The sequence below is a fragment of the Rhinoderma darwinii genome, chromosome 4 (assembly GCF_050947455.1).
Source record: "Rhinoderma darwinii isolate aRhiDar2 chromosome 4, aRhiDar2.hap1, whole genome shotgun sequence".
Lineage (NCBI taxonomy): Eukaryota > Metazoa > Chordata > Amphibia > Anura > Rhinodermatidae > Rhinoderma > Rhinoderma darwinii.
The window spans coordinates 303,726,745-303,743,708 of record NC_134690.1 but is presented as its reverse complement, the minus strand read 5'-3'; the positions used below and the strand labels follow the sequence as shown (position 1 = coordinate 303,743,708).

The 16,964-nt window shown below is 41.7% G+C and overlaps 1 protein-coding gene across 3 annotated transcripts in view; it reads left to right on the top strand.

The window, feature by feature from the left end:
* The window catches only part of TIAM2 (TIAM Rac1 associated GEF 2), a 393,945-nt gene that overhangs the window by 306,724 nt on the left and 70,257 nt on the right, over positions 1–16,964 (top strand). For all 3 annotated transcript variants that reach the window (XM_075862681.1, XM_075862682.1, XM_075862683.1), the window contains 3 exons: positions 3,273–3,351; positions 5,038–5,130; positions 6,338–6,598. In XM_075862681.1, the coding sequence (XP_075718796.1) occupies positions 3,273–3,351; positions 5,038–5,130; positions 6,338–6,598 (433 nt within the window). The remainder of the gene's footprint in view (positions 1–3,272; positions 3,352–5,037; positions 5,131–6,337; positions 6,599–16,964) is intronic.

Below are 16,964 nucleotides of genomic sequence, written 5' to 3'. Positions count from 1 at the left end.
TGTGGGCCTGTTTGTGAATTTGTCTTTGTGCTTGTATATTTGTGCCTTTTATGTATTTGTATATGTCCCTGTCTGTGTATTTATCTGCCAGTGTGTGTGCGTATATGTGTCTGTACGTCTATATATTTAGCTGTATGTATATATTCCAGAATGTGTGTATGTATATTTGCCTGTATGTCTAAATATCTGTGTCTTTATGTATGTACAGTATGTATGTTCCAGCGTGTCTATATATGTGGTTAATTTTTGGTTTGTGTAGGGGGCGGCAATAGAGAGTCCCGCACAAGGCGCCATCCAACCTAAGGCTGGCCCTGGCGGTCACCAACCCTAGTCAGAAGGAACTCCGCCGCTGCCTGCACCGCATGACCTCCTCGGCTCCTCCGGTAAGTCACACCGGGCAGAGCGGAGAGTGGTAGCGGTAGGGTACCCCTCACCGGTCTGTTCACAGTGTGGCGCTAAGTACAAGGGGGGAGTGTGGCGCTATTTACAAGGGGGGGGGAGTGTGGCGCTATTTACAAAGGGGCAGCGGGCTGTGTGTGGCACTATCTACAAGAGAGGGGCTGTGTGTGGCGCTATTTACAGAGGGGCTGTGTGTGGCCTCTTTAATTTATTTTCTTTTAATTTATTTTTATGTTAATTACATTATAGAACTATATCGCTTGTAAAATGTAGAAATGCTTTTATACTCGAGTTACATTAAAAAAATTGTGAAAAACAATTACACCTCATTTATTGGTAGAGAAAGCAAACATGGCGAGGGGGAAGGAGATGTCGGGAAATAAGTTGGGGGGGGGGGCACCAATCTGAATCTTTGCCCCGGGTGCAGGAGAACCTAGCTACGCCTCTGCCCATGCACACTACTAGGGAGAAATGTGTAAATCAGCAGGGGGGAGCGTGAATACATGAATAACTTTGGATTCATGCCAGACACGTGCTGCAAGTATAAAGAGTAAATTCTCCAAAACTACGGCACATTACTGAATAAGTGACAGACCACTGAAATCATCCTGTCTGTCACTACTTTATGCTGCCTTCCCACATGGCAGCATAAATTTGTGACAGATCCTGTTTAAAGGGAACATGTCACATGGTACATGCTGTCCAATCTGCAGGCAGCATGTTGTAGAGCAGAAGGGACTGAGCAGATTGATACATCGTTTGTAGAATAGATTGAGGATAACCTGTATTTTATTGATAATATATCAATGCATCACACGCATAGCAAGTGTGAAGCCAATATTCAACAAGGGGTAAAAAAAAAAAAGTGAGTCAGGAAATTATAGGCCTGTAAGTTTAACCTCTAATGTTGGTAAAATGTTTTAAGGTTTTTTTAATTGATACTATCCTGGACCCAGAACACCATGGGTTTATGGGGGATCAGTCCTGTCAAACTAAACTGATCAGCTTTTATGAAGTGGTAAGTTCTAGATTGGACCGGGGTCATAAATCTTGATTTTTACATAGCATTTGATACTTGGTAAGTGTTTTCCCACAAATAACATTTATCACCTATCCACTGGGACTCCCACCAATCTCTAGTACGGAGGTCCCAACGCCTGTTCCTCCTCACTACACGACGCAGTAAGCAGAATTTTGAATGGAGCAGTGGTCGCGCATGTTTGCACTGGAATTCTATTCAAAATCTATGGGAATGACGGAAACAGGCAAGCGCCGTACTGTTGGCTCCATAGACTTTGAATGGATCAGCAGCAAATGGTAGGAGAACAGTGGGAGTCTCAGTGGTGTGGCCCCCAGCGATCATACGTTTATCACCTATCCGGTGGATAGGTGATAAATGTTAATTTTTGGAAAACCCCTTTAAAAGAACACTCAGATTGGGTCACTCTTACTAGTGGGATACCACATGGGTCAAATATATTTACTAAATGATTTTGTAGAGTGATCACATAGTAAAATTAAATTTTTCCAAGATGCTACTAAACTGTGTAAAGTAATTAAGACAACAGAGGACAGAATTCTATTACAAATGATCTGGGAAAGTTGGAGGCTTGGGCAGAGAGGTGGCAAATTACGTTTAAAACTGATAAATGTAGGTTATGCACTTGGTAAGGAAAAATACATGTCACCATTACATACCAAATGGGAAGACACTTGGTAAAACGGACATGAAAAAGGACTTAGGAATTTTTGTTGACAGTAAACTTAATTGTAGGAACTAGTGTCAGAAAGCTGCTGCCAAGGCAAATAAGATCAACATGTATAGATGCACATGTGGAGAACATTGCTCTACTACTTGATAAATCTCTAGTCAGACCGCACAGGGAATATTGTGTACAGTTTTGTGCACCAGTCCACAAAAAAGACATATTAGAGCTAGAGCCGGTTTCATCTGCGGGCAACTAAAGTAATAAATGAAATGGGCGGACTACAGTACCCAGAAAAAAGATCAAAATTATAGTTATTTCGTTTAGAAAAAAGACGGCTGCGGGGTGATCTAATAACTATGTCAATAGAGTCATCTCTTTCATGATCTATTTATACCCAGGGCTGTAACAAGTGGGCATCCTCTACGTCTAGAGGAAAGAAGGTTTCTACACAAACATAGAAGGGAATTCTTTACTGTAAGAGCAGTAAGACTATGGAACTCTCTGCCTAGAGGAAGTTATCATGGTGAATTCACTGAACAAGTTTAAAAGGAGCCTGGATGTCTGTCTTCAGTGTAATAATATTACAAGTTATTGTTACTAGATTACTGGAGATTGGTGGCTGATTCAGAGATTTATTCTGATTGCCATATTGGATTTGGAACGCAATTTTTTCCCGCTAAGATGAGAAAAATTGCCTTCTGTCCCATATGGGCTTTTGCCTTCCTCTGGATCAAAATTGCAGAATAATAGGCTGAACTGGGTGGACTCATGTCATTTTTTGAGCCTTACAAACTATGTTACTTTGCGCACTTTGGGCTAAAGGGACCAGTGGCGGCCAGTCTTAACCATTGATTGAAAGCCTTCCCTGTATGAGTGTGCACACACAAACCGTTGTCAATCACTTAGCAGGACCACCCATTTGACTCCAAAGCCCACAGTGAGTATGGATTTATATAAATAATATACAGGTTATACTGAATATTTTCCTACTAAACTATATATATCAATCTGCTCAGCTTCTTCTGCTCTGTAACATTCTTTTTGCAGATCGGACAGCATGTATCATGTGACTTTTTTTTACGTTTTTTTGTTTTTTCTCTTCCCTATATTACTATTAAAGGAATGTGAACAAATATACAATAAATAAACTGTCTTGTTTTTCAGGTTTTTGATGAACTAGAAATATTTCCTTTGGGTATTTACAATGTGCATATTGTCAAGTCTGGAGGTGAAACTGATTTTGGTAAGTCAAGCTTAGTTTAGATGAATAACAGAAAAGAGAGAGTACAATGTAATTTTAAGGAGGGTAAAATATTATTCAGATAGAAGTAAAAAATGGACTCAGTCAGTGGTGGACTGAGCTTGGTCTTGGCCTCAATACACTTTAGTTTTTTTATGTTAAAATGTTACTGCTGCTACACAGCAAGAATACATCATGTTATATACACACAGCCCTGAGGTTCTTCTAAGGGCTAACGCACATGGCGGTTATGCAGATCCATGCAGGAGCTTCATATTTATAGGGTGGAATTGGATTGTATCTCTTCATATCAGGAAAGCTTTTCTAAACAAAGCAATCCAGTCTTTTGTACTAAATATACATCTCCTGCACATAGTCATGCTACGGCCATGTGCCATGAGCTCTTAACATTGGGATTCCAGCTGAGACAAATTGAACAACACTCACATAATATCTTCAATCAGTGACCAAAAGGTGTGAGACTGCCATATTATGCCCATATAATTTAAAACACAGGGCAACCAATACCCCTTACAGAATACCATCCTATAGTACAAAAATAATATTGAGATATGGTGCCCATCATACGTGCAAAATAATACCACTGTACAGTGTTCAAATAATACCAATATACACTGCAAAAATAATACCGTCTTCCGGTGTACAAATAATAATGCTACATAGTCTTGAAATAATACCATCTTCCAGTACCCAAATAATACAATACAGTAACCAATACAATATTACCAAACAAACCTTAAATAATTCAAAACTCAAATAGTAGTGGCATATAGTGACCAAAAATAACATATCAATAAAATGTATCTGCATTGCTCAAACTTTGTAATGTGCAATGCTGCCAAAATGATATCCACAAGAGAAGATCCCGAAGTCATTGTTTGAGGGGGAGAACTTTATTTGCATATGGCTTCATACATATGAGTCACCCTAACAGCCTACCTATACAGACATGGCCATGTAGACAACCAATGTATTCCACTCATCTGTAGTATCTGAAATTTAAAAAGCATTTGCATTGAAAGATCACTACAGTGTACCAATCAAGCAGATATGGTGAAAATGGTGAGGAATGCAGGAATTTGCAGAACCTTCACGTAGACAACGATTAAACCATTTATTATTTTCTTTTCTGAAATGAAGAAACTTTGTAATATACTCCTTTTTCCAAACCTGCACGCATCACAGATTTTCAGTCCCTGCCGCGTGGACCCGGAAGTTCGGAGTTTCCGTTCTTGTGGTGACGCACCGACACAGGTCCGGAGGGGAAGGAGTTCCATCTTCCTCTCTGTTTGTTGATGGTGCGAATGAAGGGGCCGGCTGCCTGTCTCAATTAATCAGCTAAGCCAGCCCCCTTCTCGGTCTCCAATTCGGCCATGATGAGGAAGGGGGCTGGGTTAGCTGATAAATTGAGCCTGGCATCCAGCCCCTTCATCCGCATCATTGACACACAAAGTAGAGGTCGGAGTTCCAAAGTAGAGGGGGACTGAAAACCTGCAATCCATGCAGGTTTGGAAAAGTATATTACAAAGTTTCTTCATTTCAGAAAAGAAAAATAATAAATCGTTTTTATTAACAACCTTTAAAGTGAACTGGAAAAGCCCTCTAACTAGTAATGGTGAAACAATGGTGAATTGCTGCTAACATGCAACACATATGTTTAATTTCTAGGATTTGCAGTTGCTGCTCAAGTTGATGATCACAACAGTCTTACTCACATCTATGTAAGTTATGTTCACCCTGATGGACTGGCCTATAGAGAAGGTAGGTATATCTGTGTGCATTAATTTTGTACTGACTAAACTGCATTATACTTTTGTATGTATTATGTATTCTGCTGGGTGCACAATTTTGATACATTTGGTGCAAACTGCACTATTTCTGCCAATTTGTAAATCTACAGTAAAGTATTGTTCTTATGACAGTCCGTACAAATGTGTCCTATAAGCAAACTGCATGTTCAAACTTTTGTACGTATTTACAGGTAGGATTTCTTCTTTTACAGGTGACTGGCAGCCTAGATTAAATAAATGTGTTAAACAATGTTAAAGAAGCTCTGTTACCATATTATAAATGCCCTATCTCCTACATAATCTGATTGGTGCTGTAATGTAGATAAAAGCAGTGGTTTTTATTTTAAAAAACAATCATTTTTGAGCAAGTTATGAGCAATTTTGAATTTATGCTAATTAGTTTCTTAATAGACAACTGGGCGTGTTTTTACATTTTACCAAATGGGGGTTGTGAAGAGAAGTGTATGATGCTGACCAATCAGCGACCAATCAGCGTCATACACTTCTCATTGTTCCAGCCCAGCTTCTTTCACTGCACAAACAGTGTGATTGTGCAGTACAGAGCGGAGGCGCAGATTGATCTCCTCCATTCATTGAGGACTCCCTGGGCACAACGCTACTTTAATTGACATCAGGGACTCCTCCAGGAGCGAAATCCCCTGCCAGAGCGTTGGCCGGGGATTCTGCTACTAGAGGGAACCCCTGACGTCACTGTCCATATATGGACAGTGACGTCAAGAGCTACTTCCTGCATTTGCCTGCAGTTTTGATTCATATTTTCCACAGCATTATCCTATTATCCTTTTAATTACAATCTCCTCCTCGATCTGACATTGGCGTGTGAAGATGCTAGTGTGCATTGTACGGTACAGTTACAGCAACCGTACGAAGCCCAGAGAGTATCTAGAGTAATTTCAATTAGAATTAGACCCTTAGAATGCTATCTTTTAACTCAATGTCTATACAAGGGATTTGAAGACCTTTATCAGAAAAACAGAGCTCTGACCACTATAAAAATGTTTTAAGAAATATATCATCACTGAATGTGTTTTGCTGTAGAGATTTTTCTTCTGATGTAAAAAAGAAGACCATGGAAGCTATTTAAAAAATAAATATCAAGGTGCTTAACACAATTGGTCAATTCTAACCAAACTATCTTACATGCGTTTCTTTATTAGGTCTTCGCACAAAAAATGAAATCCTCTTTATTAATGGAGAAGCGGTTACAGACATTGACCTGCGGAAAATGGAGTTTTTATTCTCAGAGAGGAGTGTATTGCTTTCATTGAGGTCTTGTCACGCTGATGTCAAACCATCACTAACCTCATCATGGCCAGAAAATTACATTTTCAAAGATCAGATGAGACCTCTACCACCAGTGAACCAGTCTCAGCTCCTGGAGGAATTCTTGAATACGTTCCGTAGGAATTCCATGAAAGGTAATAAAAAAATATAAGAAATCTGTAAACCTCATGAAAAAGATAGATGCACCACATGCATTTTTTTTTTTAAATCATAGTTCTCGTTTCAAATATCCCCTATTATGTAATATTCATCAAGCTGCATGGTTTCTAATCTGTAACCACTTAATGACCATGCATGCAAAGGCTTTAACCCCTTAAGGACGGAGCCTTGTTTTGGCCTTAAGGCTCAGAGCCCATTTTTCAAATCTGACATATTTCACTTTATGTGGTAATAACGTCGGAATGCTTAAACCTATCCAAGCGATTCTGAGAATGTTTTCTCGTGATACATTGGGCTTTATGGTAGTGGTAAAATTTTGGACGATATATTCCGTGTTTATTGGTGAAAAATGGCAAAATTTAGAGAAAATTTATAAATAATAGCATTTTTCAGAATTTAAGTGCATCTGCTTGTAAAACAGACGGTTATACCACCCAAAATAGTTACTAGTTCACATTTCCCATATGTCTACTTTAGATTGGCATCGTTTTTTGAACATTCTTTTATTTTTCTTGGCCGTCACAAGGCTTAGAACATAAACAGCAATTTCTCATATTATTTTTAAGAAAATTTCAAAAGCCTTTTTATAAGGTACCTGTTCAGTTCCGAAGTTGCTTTGAGGGGCCTATGTGTTAGAAACCCCCATAAAACACCCCATTTTGAAAACTAGACCCCTCAAAGTATTCAAAACAGCATTTAAAAAGTTTATTTAACCCTTCAGGCATTTCACAGAAATTAAAGCATAGTAGAGGTGAAATTTGCAAATTAAATTTTTCTTGCTGAATTTCAATTGTATTAAATTTTTTTCTGTAACACAGAAGGTTTTACCAGAGAAACACTACTAAATATGTATTGTCCAGATTCTGCAGTTTCTAGAAATGTCCCACATGTGGCTCTAGTGCGCTCGTGGACTAAAACACAAGCCCCAGAAGCAAAGAAGCACCTAGTGCATTTTGAGGCCTCTTTTTTTATTAGAATATATTTTAGGCAGCATGCCAGGTTTGAAGAGGTGTTGAGGTGCCAAAGCAGTAGAAATCCCACAAAAGTGACCCCATTTCGGAAACTACACCCCTCAAGGAATTAATTTATGGTTGTTGTTACCATTTTGACCCCACAGTTTTTACACAGCACGTATTTGAATTGGCCTGTGAAATTAAAAAATGACACTTTTTCCAATAAGATGTCATTTTTGATAAAAATTTCTTATTTTCACAGGGAACAAAATACCCCGTTTTGTTGCCCAATTTGTCCTGAGTGCAGCAATACCCCATATGTGGTGATAAACTGCCGTTTGGGCCCATGGGTGGCCTCAGAAGGGAAGGAGCGCTGTGTGTTCTTTGGAGTGCAGATTTTGCTGGTTTGGTTTTCGGGTGCCATGTCGCATTTACAGAGCCCCAGAGGTATCAAAGCGATGGAAACCCACCAGAAGTGACCCCATTTTGGAAACTACACCCCTCAAGGAATTCATTTATTGGTGTTGTGACCATTTTGACCCCATAGTGTTTTCACAGAACTTATTTGAATTGGGCTGGGAATTCAAACAAAATGAATTTTTTCCAATAATATGTAGTTTTGGCTGAAAATTTCTTATTTTCACAAGAAATAAAACACCCTATTTTGTTGCCCAATTTGTCCCGAGTGCGGCAATGCCCAATTTGTGGTGATAAACTGACGTTTGGGCCCATGGGAGGGCTCGGAAGGAAAGGCCTATCGGGGCTTATATGGTGCTAAGTCATATATGCAGAAGCCCCTGAGGTACCAGTACAGATGCCCCTTAAGGCATTCATCTAGAGGTGTAGTGAGCATTTTTACCGGAGACATACACCCCATAAACTGTAATGTGGGTACTCCCGGGTACGGCAACACCTTCAATGTGGCTGTTATCAGCTGCCTGGGCACACGGCACGGCTCAGAAGGGAAAGATGAGGAGGATAAGATGTGCAGAGTGCATCAGGGCAAGTAAAACTGGGGTAGATTAAAAATCAAGGGATGTATGATACATTTTAAAACACTCTTTCATACGGAGCCTTCGTTTTTCGGGACACGTGTCACATTGATATATTGTGTCCTCTCTTATCCCCCTCTTATAGCAGACTTTGTACCTCTTTTGACTTTTTCCTTTCTTGCCAGTTTGGGGAACTTCTCCTGGAAAGTGTTGCCCTGGTGCGATGCGTGTGGCCTCGCTTCCAGAAGTACTGGGTGCCTCCCCTTCTTGGTCCCTAAAAATTAGTTTCTTGATAACCACCTCTTGAAATTCCAGGAAAGTTCCCGTCTGGCCTGCACATCGACGTAGCAGGTACGCATTGTACAATGCCATCGGTATGATGTGCATGGCCAGCTTCTTATACCACACCGCATGGCACTGTAGGGCTTCAAGACTTGATCTGACAAGTCCACCCCTCCCATGTACCTATTGTAGTCCAGGATGCAGTCTGGTTTGGGGGTGTCTGTACTGGTACCTCGTACAGGTACATGGGTACTGGTGTGGGCATGTACTGTTGTCAATACAAGGACATCTCTCTTGTCCTTGTACTTAACACACAGTATGTTGCTGCTAGATTGTGCCCTGCTCTCACCCCTTCTGAGTGTTTGCCCAAGCAGAGTCTTAGGGAGGCCTCTCAGATTTCTTCTAGCAGTTCCGCATGCCGCAGTACTTCTGGAAGCGAGTCAGTTGAAGAGTGGGACGCTGGTATAAAAATTATCCAGGTGGAGGTGGTAACCCTGGTCCAGCAGTGGGTGCACCAAATCCCACACAATTTTTGCATTAACTCCCAGTAAGGGGGGCATTTTGGGGGCTGAGCACTGGTGTCCTTCCCTTCATATATCCTAAATTTGTAGGTATACCCTGATGCACTCTCGCACAGCTTATACATCTTCACACCATACCTTGCCCTCCTATCCGGCAGGTACTGGCGGAATTGAAGCCTTCCTTTAAAATGTACCAAGCACTCATCAATAGAAATACACGTCTCGGTGGTGTATGCTTGTGAAAACCGGGCACTGAAATGGTCTAATAGGGGTCTCTGTTTATACAAACGGTCAAAACTGGGGTCATCTTGGAGTAGGCAATGCTCATTAGGAGAAGCGAAGTATTGCCTCATTTTTAATTTTTTTAGGTTCCAGTTCAGTTCTGAAGTTGCTTTGAGGGGCCTATATATTAGACACCTCCATCAAGCACCCCATTTTAGAAACTAGACCCCTCAAAGTATTCACAACAGCATTTAGAAAGTTTATGAACTCTTTAGGTGTTTCACAGGAATTTGGAGCAAAGTAGAGGTGAAATTTACATATTTATTTTTGTCAGAAAATCCTTTTTATACCATTTTTTTCTATAACACAAAAGGTTTTATCAGAGAAACGCAACTTAATACTTATTGCCCAGATTCTGCAGTTTTGAGAAATATCCCACATGTGGCCCTAGTGCGGTAATGGACTGAAGCACCGGCCTCCGAAGCAAAGGCACACCTAGAGCGTTTTATACCAAAACAGTGGAAACCCCCCCAAAAGTGACCCCATTTTGGAAACTAGACCCCTTGAGGAATTCATTGTAGTTTTCTTGGGGTGCATGCGGCTTTTTGATCAGTTTTTATTCTATTTTTAGGTGGCGTGGTGACTAAAAAAACAGCAATTCTACTATTGTTTTTTTATTCTATTTTTTTTACAGCGTTCACCGTGCGCTATAAATGACATTCACTGTATTCTGCGGGGTGATACGATTACGGCGATACCAGATGTTTATAGTTTTTTTTATGTCTTATGGCATTTGCACAATAAAATACGTTTTGTAAAAAATCATTCACTTTTTGTGTTACCATATTCTAAGAGCCAGAACGTTTTTATTTTTCCATCAATAAAGCCGTGTGAGGACTTATTTTTTGCGTAACGAACTGTAGTTTCAATCAATACGATTTTTAGGTACATGCAACTTTTTGATCTCTTTTTATTCCATTTTTTGGGAGGCGAAGTGACCAAACAATTGTGATTGTGGTACGGTTTATTATTATTTTATTTTACGGCGTTCACCGTGCGGGATAAATAATGAAATAATTTTGTAGTTCAGGGCGTTACGGACGCGGCGATACCAATTATGTATAGTTTGTTTATTTATATATTTTTAGTAATAATAAAGGACTGATAAGGGGATTTTTACTTTTATTACTTTTAAAACTTTTATTTTCTTATTTTTACACATCTTTTTTTAACTTTTTTTTTAACTTTATTACTTTGTCCCACTAGGGGACTTGTGGGCAGGAGGCCCTGATCGCAACTCTAATACTCTGCACTACATGCGTATTGCAGTGTATTAGAACTGTCAGCTACTCACTGACAGCAAGCATAGTGGGTCCTGACGTTGTCAGGACCCACTAGGCTACCGTCCATGGCATAGCCGGACGCCATTGTTTGGTGTCCGGTTGCCATAGTAACCATCGCCATCCGCTATCGTGATGGTAGCTTAACCCCTAAAAAGGCGCGATCTCTATTGAACGCGGCTTTTAAGTGGTTAATTAGCGGGGACACAGCGATCGGTCCCCGCTGTAGGAGCTGTGGCAACTGCTGTACGAGACAGCAGCTGTCACAGCTCAGGAATGTATGTGTCGGGAGGACGGCCGAAACGGCCGTTACTCCCAAGACGTACTATTAGGTCATGGAGCGCGAATACAGCTACCATGACCTAATAGTACGTCCTGGAGCGGGAAGGGGTAGGTAATGCCATTCAGCCCCCTGCAGGTAATGCCACCCAGCCCCCTGCAGGTAATGCCACCCAGCCCCCTGCAGGTAATGCCACCCAGCCCCCTGCAGGTTGCACCCATCGACCTCCTTTCCAGGAGAAGTCACTGACTTGTCCTGGAGAGGAATCCCCGGCCACAAGGTCAGGGATTCCGCTCCAGAAGTGAGTGACGTCACTGTGTCCATATATGGATAAAGTGGTCACTCACTTCTTCTGTAGTGGAATCCCCGGCCACAGGGTCGGGGATTCCGCTCCAGAAGTGAGTGACGTCACTGTGTCCATATATGGATAAAGTGGTCACTCACTTCTTCTGTAGTGGAATCCCCGGCCACAGGGTCGGGGATTCCGCTCCAGAAGTGAGTGACATCACTGTGTCCATATATGGACAGTGTAGTCACTCACTTCTCCTGTAGGAGTCGGAATCCCCAATCCCCGGCCGGGTATCAGGGATTCCGACTCCTACAGGGAGCAAAAAAAGACCCTCCACCTCCTCACATGCACTCTGTACTGTGAGGAGGAGGAGAGAGAGCGCGAGCGACGGAAGACACGGCCGTCACTCGGGACACATTCCGGTGATGGCCGTGTATTACCCGGCCCCATAGACTTCTATGGGAGCCGGGTGGCCAGGTAAATGTCTGAAAATAGGGTATGTCCAATTTTTGGACAGCCAGGTTTCCCGGGCCGTCAAAGAATCGGTCGTGTGAATAGCCCCATTAGGGGTCTATTGTTCCTACTGCAGCCGTGTGACAGCCGTTTTATGAATGGCCGTCACCCGGCCGGGAAACCCTATCGTGTGAATAAGGGCTAACAGTTGGATCCTGCGTGTCAGAGACATGACGGACCCGCTGTCACTGAACCCGTCAGTGCCGCTGACGTGACGGATACAGGTTTCAGCGCACGATACAGCTGCTATGTATACAGGATACAAAGCAGCTGGATCTGAAAAAGTACAAATAATTTTTAATAAAAACTAATTAGAAAGTTGCACCAATGCACATTTTTATAAAAAAAAAAAAAACAACAAAAAACACGTTTTCAAAAGGTGTACATAGCCTTTAATAAATGATCCACTATAGGCAGCAATCTGAATCGGTGCAGCATAAAGGGACAACCCCTCTTTCAAATACAGATTAGCTGGCGTGGGCTGATCATAGCTGAAACTACAGATGAGCAGCTGTTCTCCTCGTGGGAAGCTCTGGACGCCCTCATATTTCCCCTGTAGTAAAGTAGTAATACACAGCTAAGTGAATACATGGTTGCGCCAAGCAGGGACGGCCTTAGGTTGGATGGCGCCATGTGCGGGATTCTCTATTGCTGCCCCCCACAAACCAAAAATTAACCACATATATAGACATGCACATACTTGAACATAAATACTGTATATACATAGAGGGACATATTTAGACATACAGGCAAAAATATACACGTACATTCTGGAATATAAACATACAAAAAGGTAAATATATAGACATACATACATACATACATACATACATACATACACAACCTGTATATACAGACACACAAACAGGAACATAAATACACTGAAAGGAACATATACAAATACATAAAAGGCAGATATATACAAGCACAAAGACACATTCACATACCCATATATACACAGTGCAGATAATGTAGTAGGTGTCACCTGCAGTCCTATATAATACGACAGATAACACACAGTGATAACTCTCTTAGTACAGATAATGTAGTACTGTTACTTGCAGTCCTATGTAATACCACAGATAACACAGTGATAACTCAATGAGTAAAGATAATGTAGTAGATATTATCTGCAGTCCTATGTAACACCACAGATATCACACTATGATAACTATACCTACACTTCTATAAACACACACAGAGGCATACATATATAGACACTAACATACACATATACACACAAATACTGGAACATACACACACACACAAACACAGAGACACTCATAGACACTTACCATCTCTCCTTGCTGACAGGATCACAGGTTTCTTGCAGGACCAGTTGTGGGCGGAGCTTCCTCCTCTGCTCTTGCTCCTCAGCACTTGTTTCCTCCCTATGTTTAACGAGGAACAGAGGACAGAGGCAGAGCCCAGTGGTGCACCCTACATGCTGGGAGGGTGCAGCACCCTGTGCACTCGCACAGGTCGCGCACCTCTAAGGCGCCAAGCTCTCGAGAGTGTTTGTCACTCTTTGCACCAGCTCTCCTCCAGCATATGGAAATTGGTTGAAAAATATCTTTAAAAGATTTAACCTGTACTACCTTAAGTACTAGCAGCAATTGCTAGTACAAGATCATGAAAAAAAGGTCTTATTTTTTCCAGATACAGCACAGCTTTTGTCTATGGAGTGTGTCTGGTATTAAATGGGGCTGAGCTGTAATACCAGACACAGCCCACAAGACTCAAATTATTTACAAATTTTACACAGGACCGCTGTATAATACTGAGGCTGTATGGCTTATATCACATTCATGGGCTCACATGACTACATCACCCATGAGCTCTGGCACTTTACTTCATCTTCCATTTATTGAGATTACTAAAATTATTATATAAAATTATTAGATCATCACCAATAGAACCAATAGCGATGACCCAAAAATCTAAAATAATGCACTGTACAAAAAAATATATTGCAATACGTATAAATGTGCAATGAACAAGTATATATATATATAAATATATTATAGAAAAAAACTATATATGTGTAAAAGAATATATGTATAGAACAACATCTACTATATTAACGAGAAAAAAAGTATTTAATCAAATTTAAGTGCTACCAGCAACACCACAAAACTAATGTCTGAGCCACACCAAAGAGGGACATATATCACATTCCTATGCTTTGAGTTCCCAGATTGCATCCATATCCAAAAGTGTCAATATCCCTCTCCATAAACATGTGCATCCCTATGCATAGTTTGATGAAGACATATCCAATTTCATAGCTGGGTCCAATTCCCCGGATGCCACTGATGTCTCTACACGCATCCAATACAGAGGAACCGAAGTCCATTCTAAAAGTAGAAGTAAGAATATTTCTTAAAAACACCTCCTACACACAAAAGATCAAACACAACAGAGATTGGAACTCTTTAGGCCTCATTCACACGGCAGGGTTTTCCGGCCGGGTGCCGGCCGTTCATAAATCGGCCGGCACCCGGTTGCATTAGGAATAATAGACCCCTAATGGGGCTATTCACACGACCGATTTTTTGACGGCCTGGAAACCGGCCGTCCAAAAATAGGACATGCTCTATCTTCGGCCGGATACCCGGCCGCCCGGCTCCCATAGAAGTCTATGGGGCCGGGTAATACACGGCCATCACCGGGATGTGTCCCGAGTGATGGCCGGGTTTTCCGGCGCTTGCGCTCTATCTCCTCCTCCTCACAGCGCAGAGTGCATGTGAGAAGGAGGAGTTGATGCCATTCTGATGAATGGCATCGCTGTACACTGTGTGGCAGGGCCGGGGTGTACAGCAGGTGGAAGGGAGCGCTGCGCTGGCTCCCTTCCCCTGCTTGTTAAAAGCGCCCTGGCCCGGCGACACCTTCCATGGCGCCGCTAGCAGCTGCTGCTGCGGCTGCTACTGCTGCAGCGACGCCACTATAGCAGAGCAGGGAGGTATCTCCCCGCTCTGCTATGTGCTAGCCGCACTTTAGCTCCTTGAAGGAGCGGAATCCCCGTGTTTTCGGGGATTCCGCTCCTGGACAGAGCGCTTGATGTCTGTCCATATCTGGGCAGTGACATCAGGGGAAACTCCTGAAGCGGAATCCCCGAACACATGGGGATTCCCCTTCAGGAGTTGCCGCTGATGTCACTGTCCAGATCTGGCCGGCCCGGCACGGATGCAAAACTTAATGCAAACCGGCCGGGCAAAATGGCCGATTTTACCGGCCGACACTCGGGCTCGGGAACGACCCGGTCGTGTGAATCCCGCCTAACTCATTAATCATTACAAAAACGGAACAAAACTTACCATCTCATTTAACCCTTTAGGGAAAATAAATTGTAGACTCATGATCCATTTTCAAGGGCTTTTTGAATATTACCCCCTCTACTTCCCATAGAGATTTTATCAATGCCCCTAAACTTCAGGAGCCTCCAATTACCTTGATGATGTTCTCAAAAGTATTGGTTTCAGTTTCATATATTTTTACGGGTCATCCATCTTCATGGCTCCTTTGTTGCCCCTCGCATGCTCCATGACCCTTACACAAAGTTCTCTTGATGTGAGACCCACATATATCAATCGACAAGGGCAGATTGCATAATGAATCACGGCAGTTGAGCGACAGGTGATGTTGTGACAAATCTTGTATTCTCTTCACCCTGAGGAATCAGTAAAGTTTTGAGATCCAGTCATCAAAGACCAGGCTCCACAATCTCCACATGGGTATGATCCCCATTTGGGACCCTTAGAATTAAAAATAAACCCTGAGGTTGGAGCTACATAGTGGCTCTTAACTAAAATGTCCCTAAGATTACGTGATCTACGTGGAGTGATCAGAGGAAAATCAGATAAATCCAAATAAAGGTCCGCATCTGTATGCAAAATAGGCCAAAATCTCTCAAAAATGGCCTTCATTTCACGCCATTGTGCATGGTACCCAGTTATAAATCTTACCTGTTCAATATGGTCTCTTTTTTTAAAGTCATTGAAAAAGTCAAGATAAGGGATCTTTCCTCAGTGTATTTAATGCGTTAAAGACGTAGCCATCTTTATCTTTACTTTTATGTCCACTGCAGAAAACAGCAGGTAAAAAAAGAGCCTATACTTACCTGTAGTCACAAGCCCTCTGACGTCATTTAGCCCAGGTCTCCTGGGATGACGATTCATCCCATGTGACCGCTGCAGCCTGTGATTGGCAGCAGCAGTCACATGGGACGAAACGTTATCTCTGGAGACTGGGCTGGACGCAGAAAGATCTGAATAAGCAATTTACATGCGGATTAAAAAAAAAAAAACGCACCGCAGGTCAATTTATGACTTTATGGCAGATTTTTTACGCAGTGTGTGGTTGAGATTCGTTCAAATCTCATCCACTCTGTTGCTACTGTATTACGCTGCGGATTTTCCGCAATTAAATCAGTTGCGCAAAATCCGCAGTGTTTATGTGCACATACCCTTGGAGTCCAGAGCAGCATTCGCAATTCTGCAGGCTTGAGAGCTAAGAACTTTTTTGCTGGATCGATGTCTGAACAAGCCCTTTACATTAATCTGGTGTAGGAAAAACTAACAGTAAGCTTGCTGATTGTTTTTATTAACTGCTATCAGAACTGTGAATGCAGCTCTGAAGTATAATATAGACTATAATTCAAAATCAGTACAACATAAGAAAATTCCATATATTTACAAAGTTACAGAACTTCTTTTGTAGAATATATAAACTGTATATGGATGTTTAAAGATTGACATATGCATTTAAGCTTTAGTGAATTTCCAGCCTCAAATACATATATATTTTTTAAACATTCTCTGCTGATTTATTTTTAAATATATTTTTACAGCTGTCAGACCTCATTTTTTCTGAGAGCTCCAAATCCCTTGAATACTTTATATGCTGGCTACCTGTAGCCGCCACTAGAGGGGGCTTAGGGGCATGCTGTA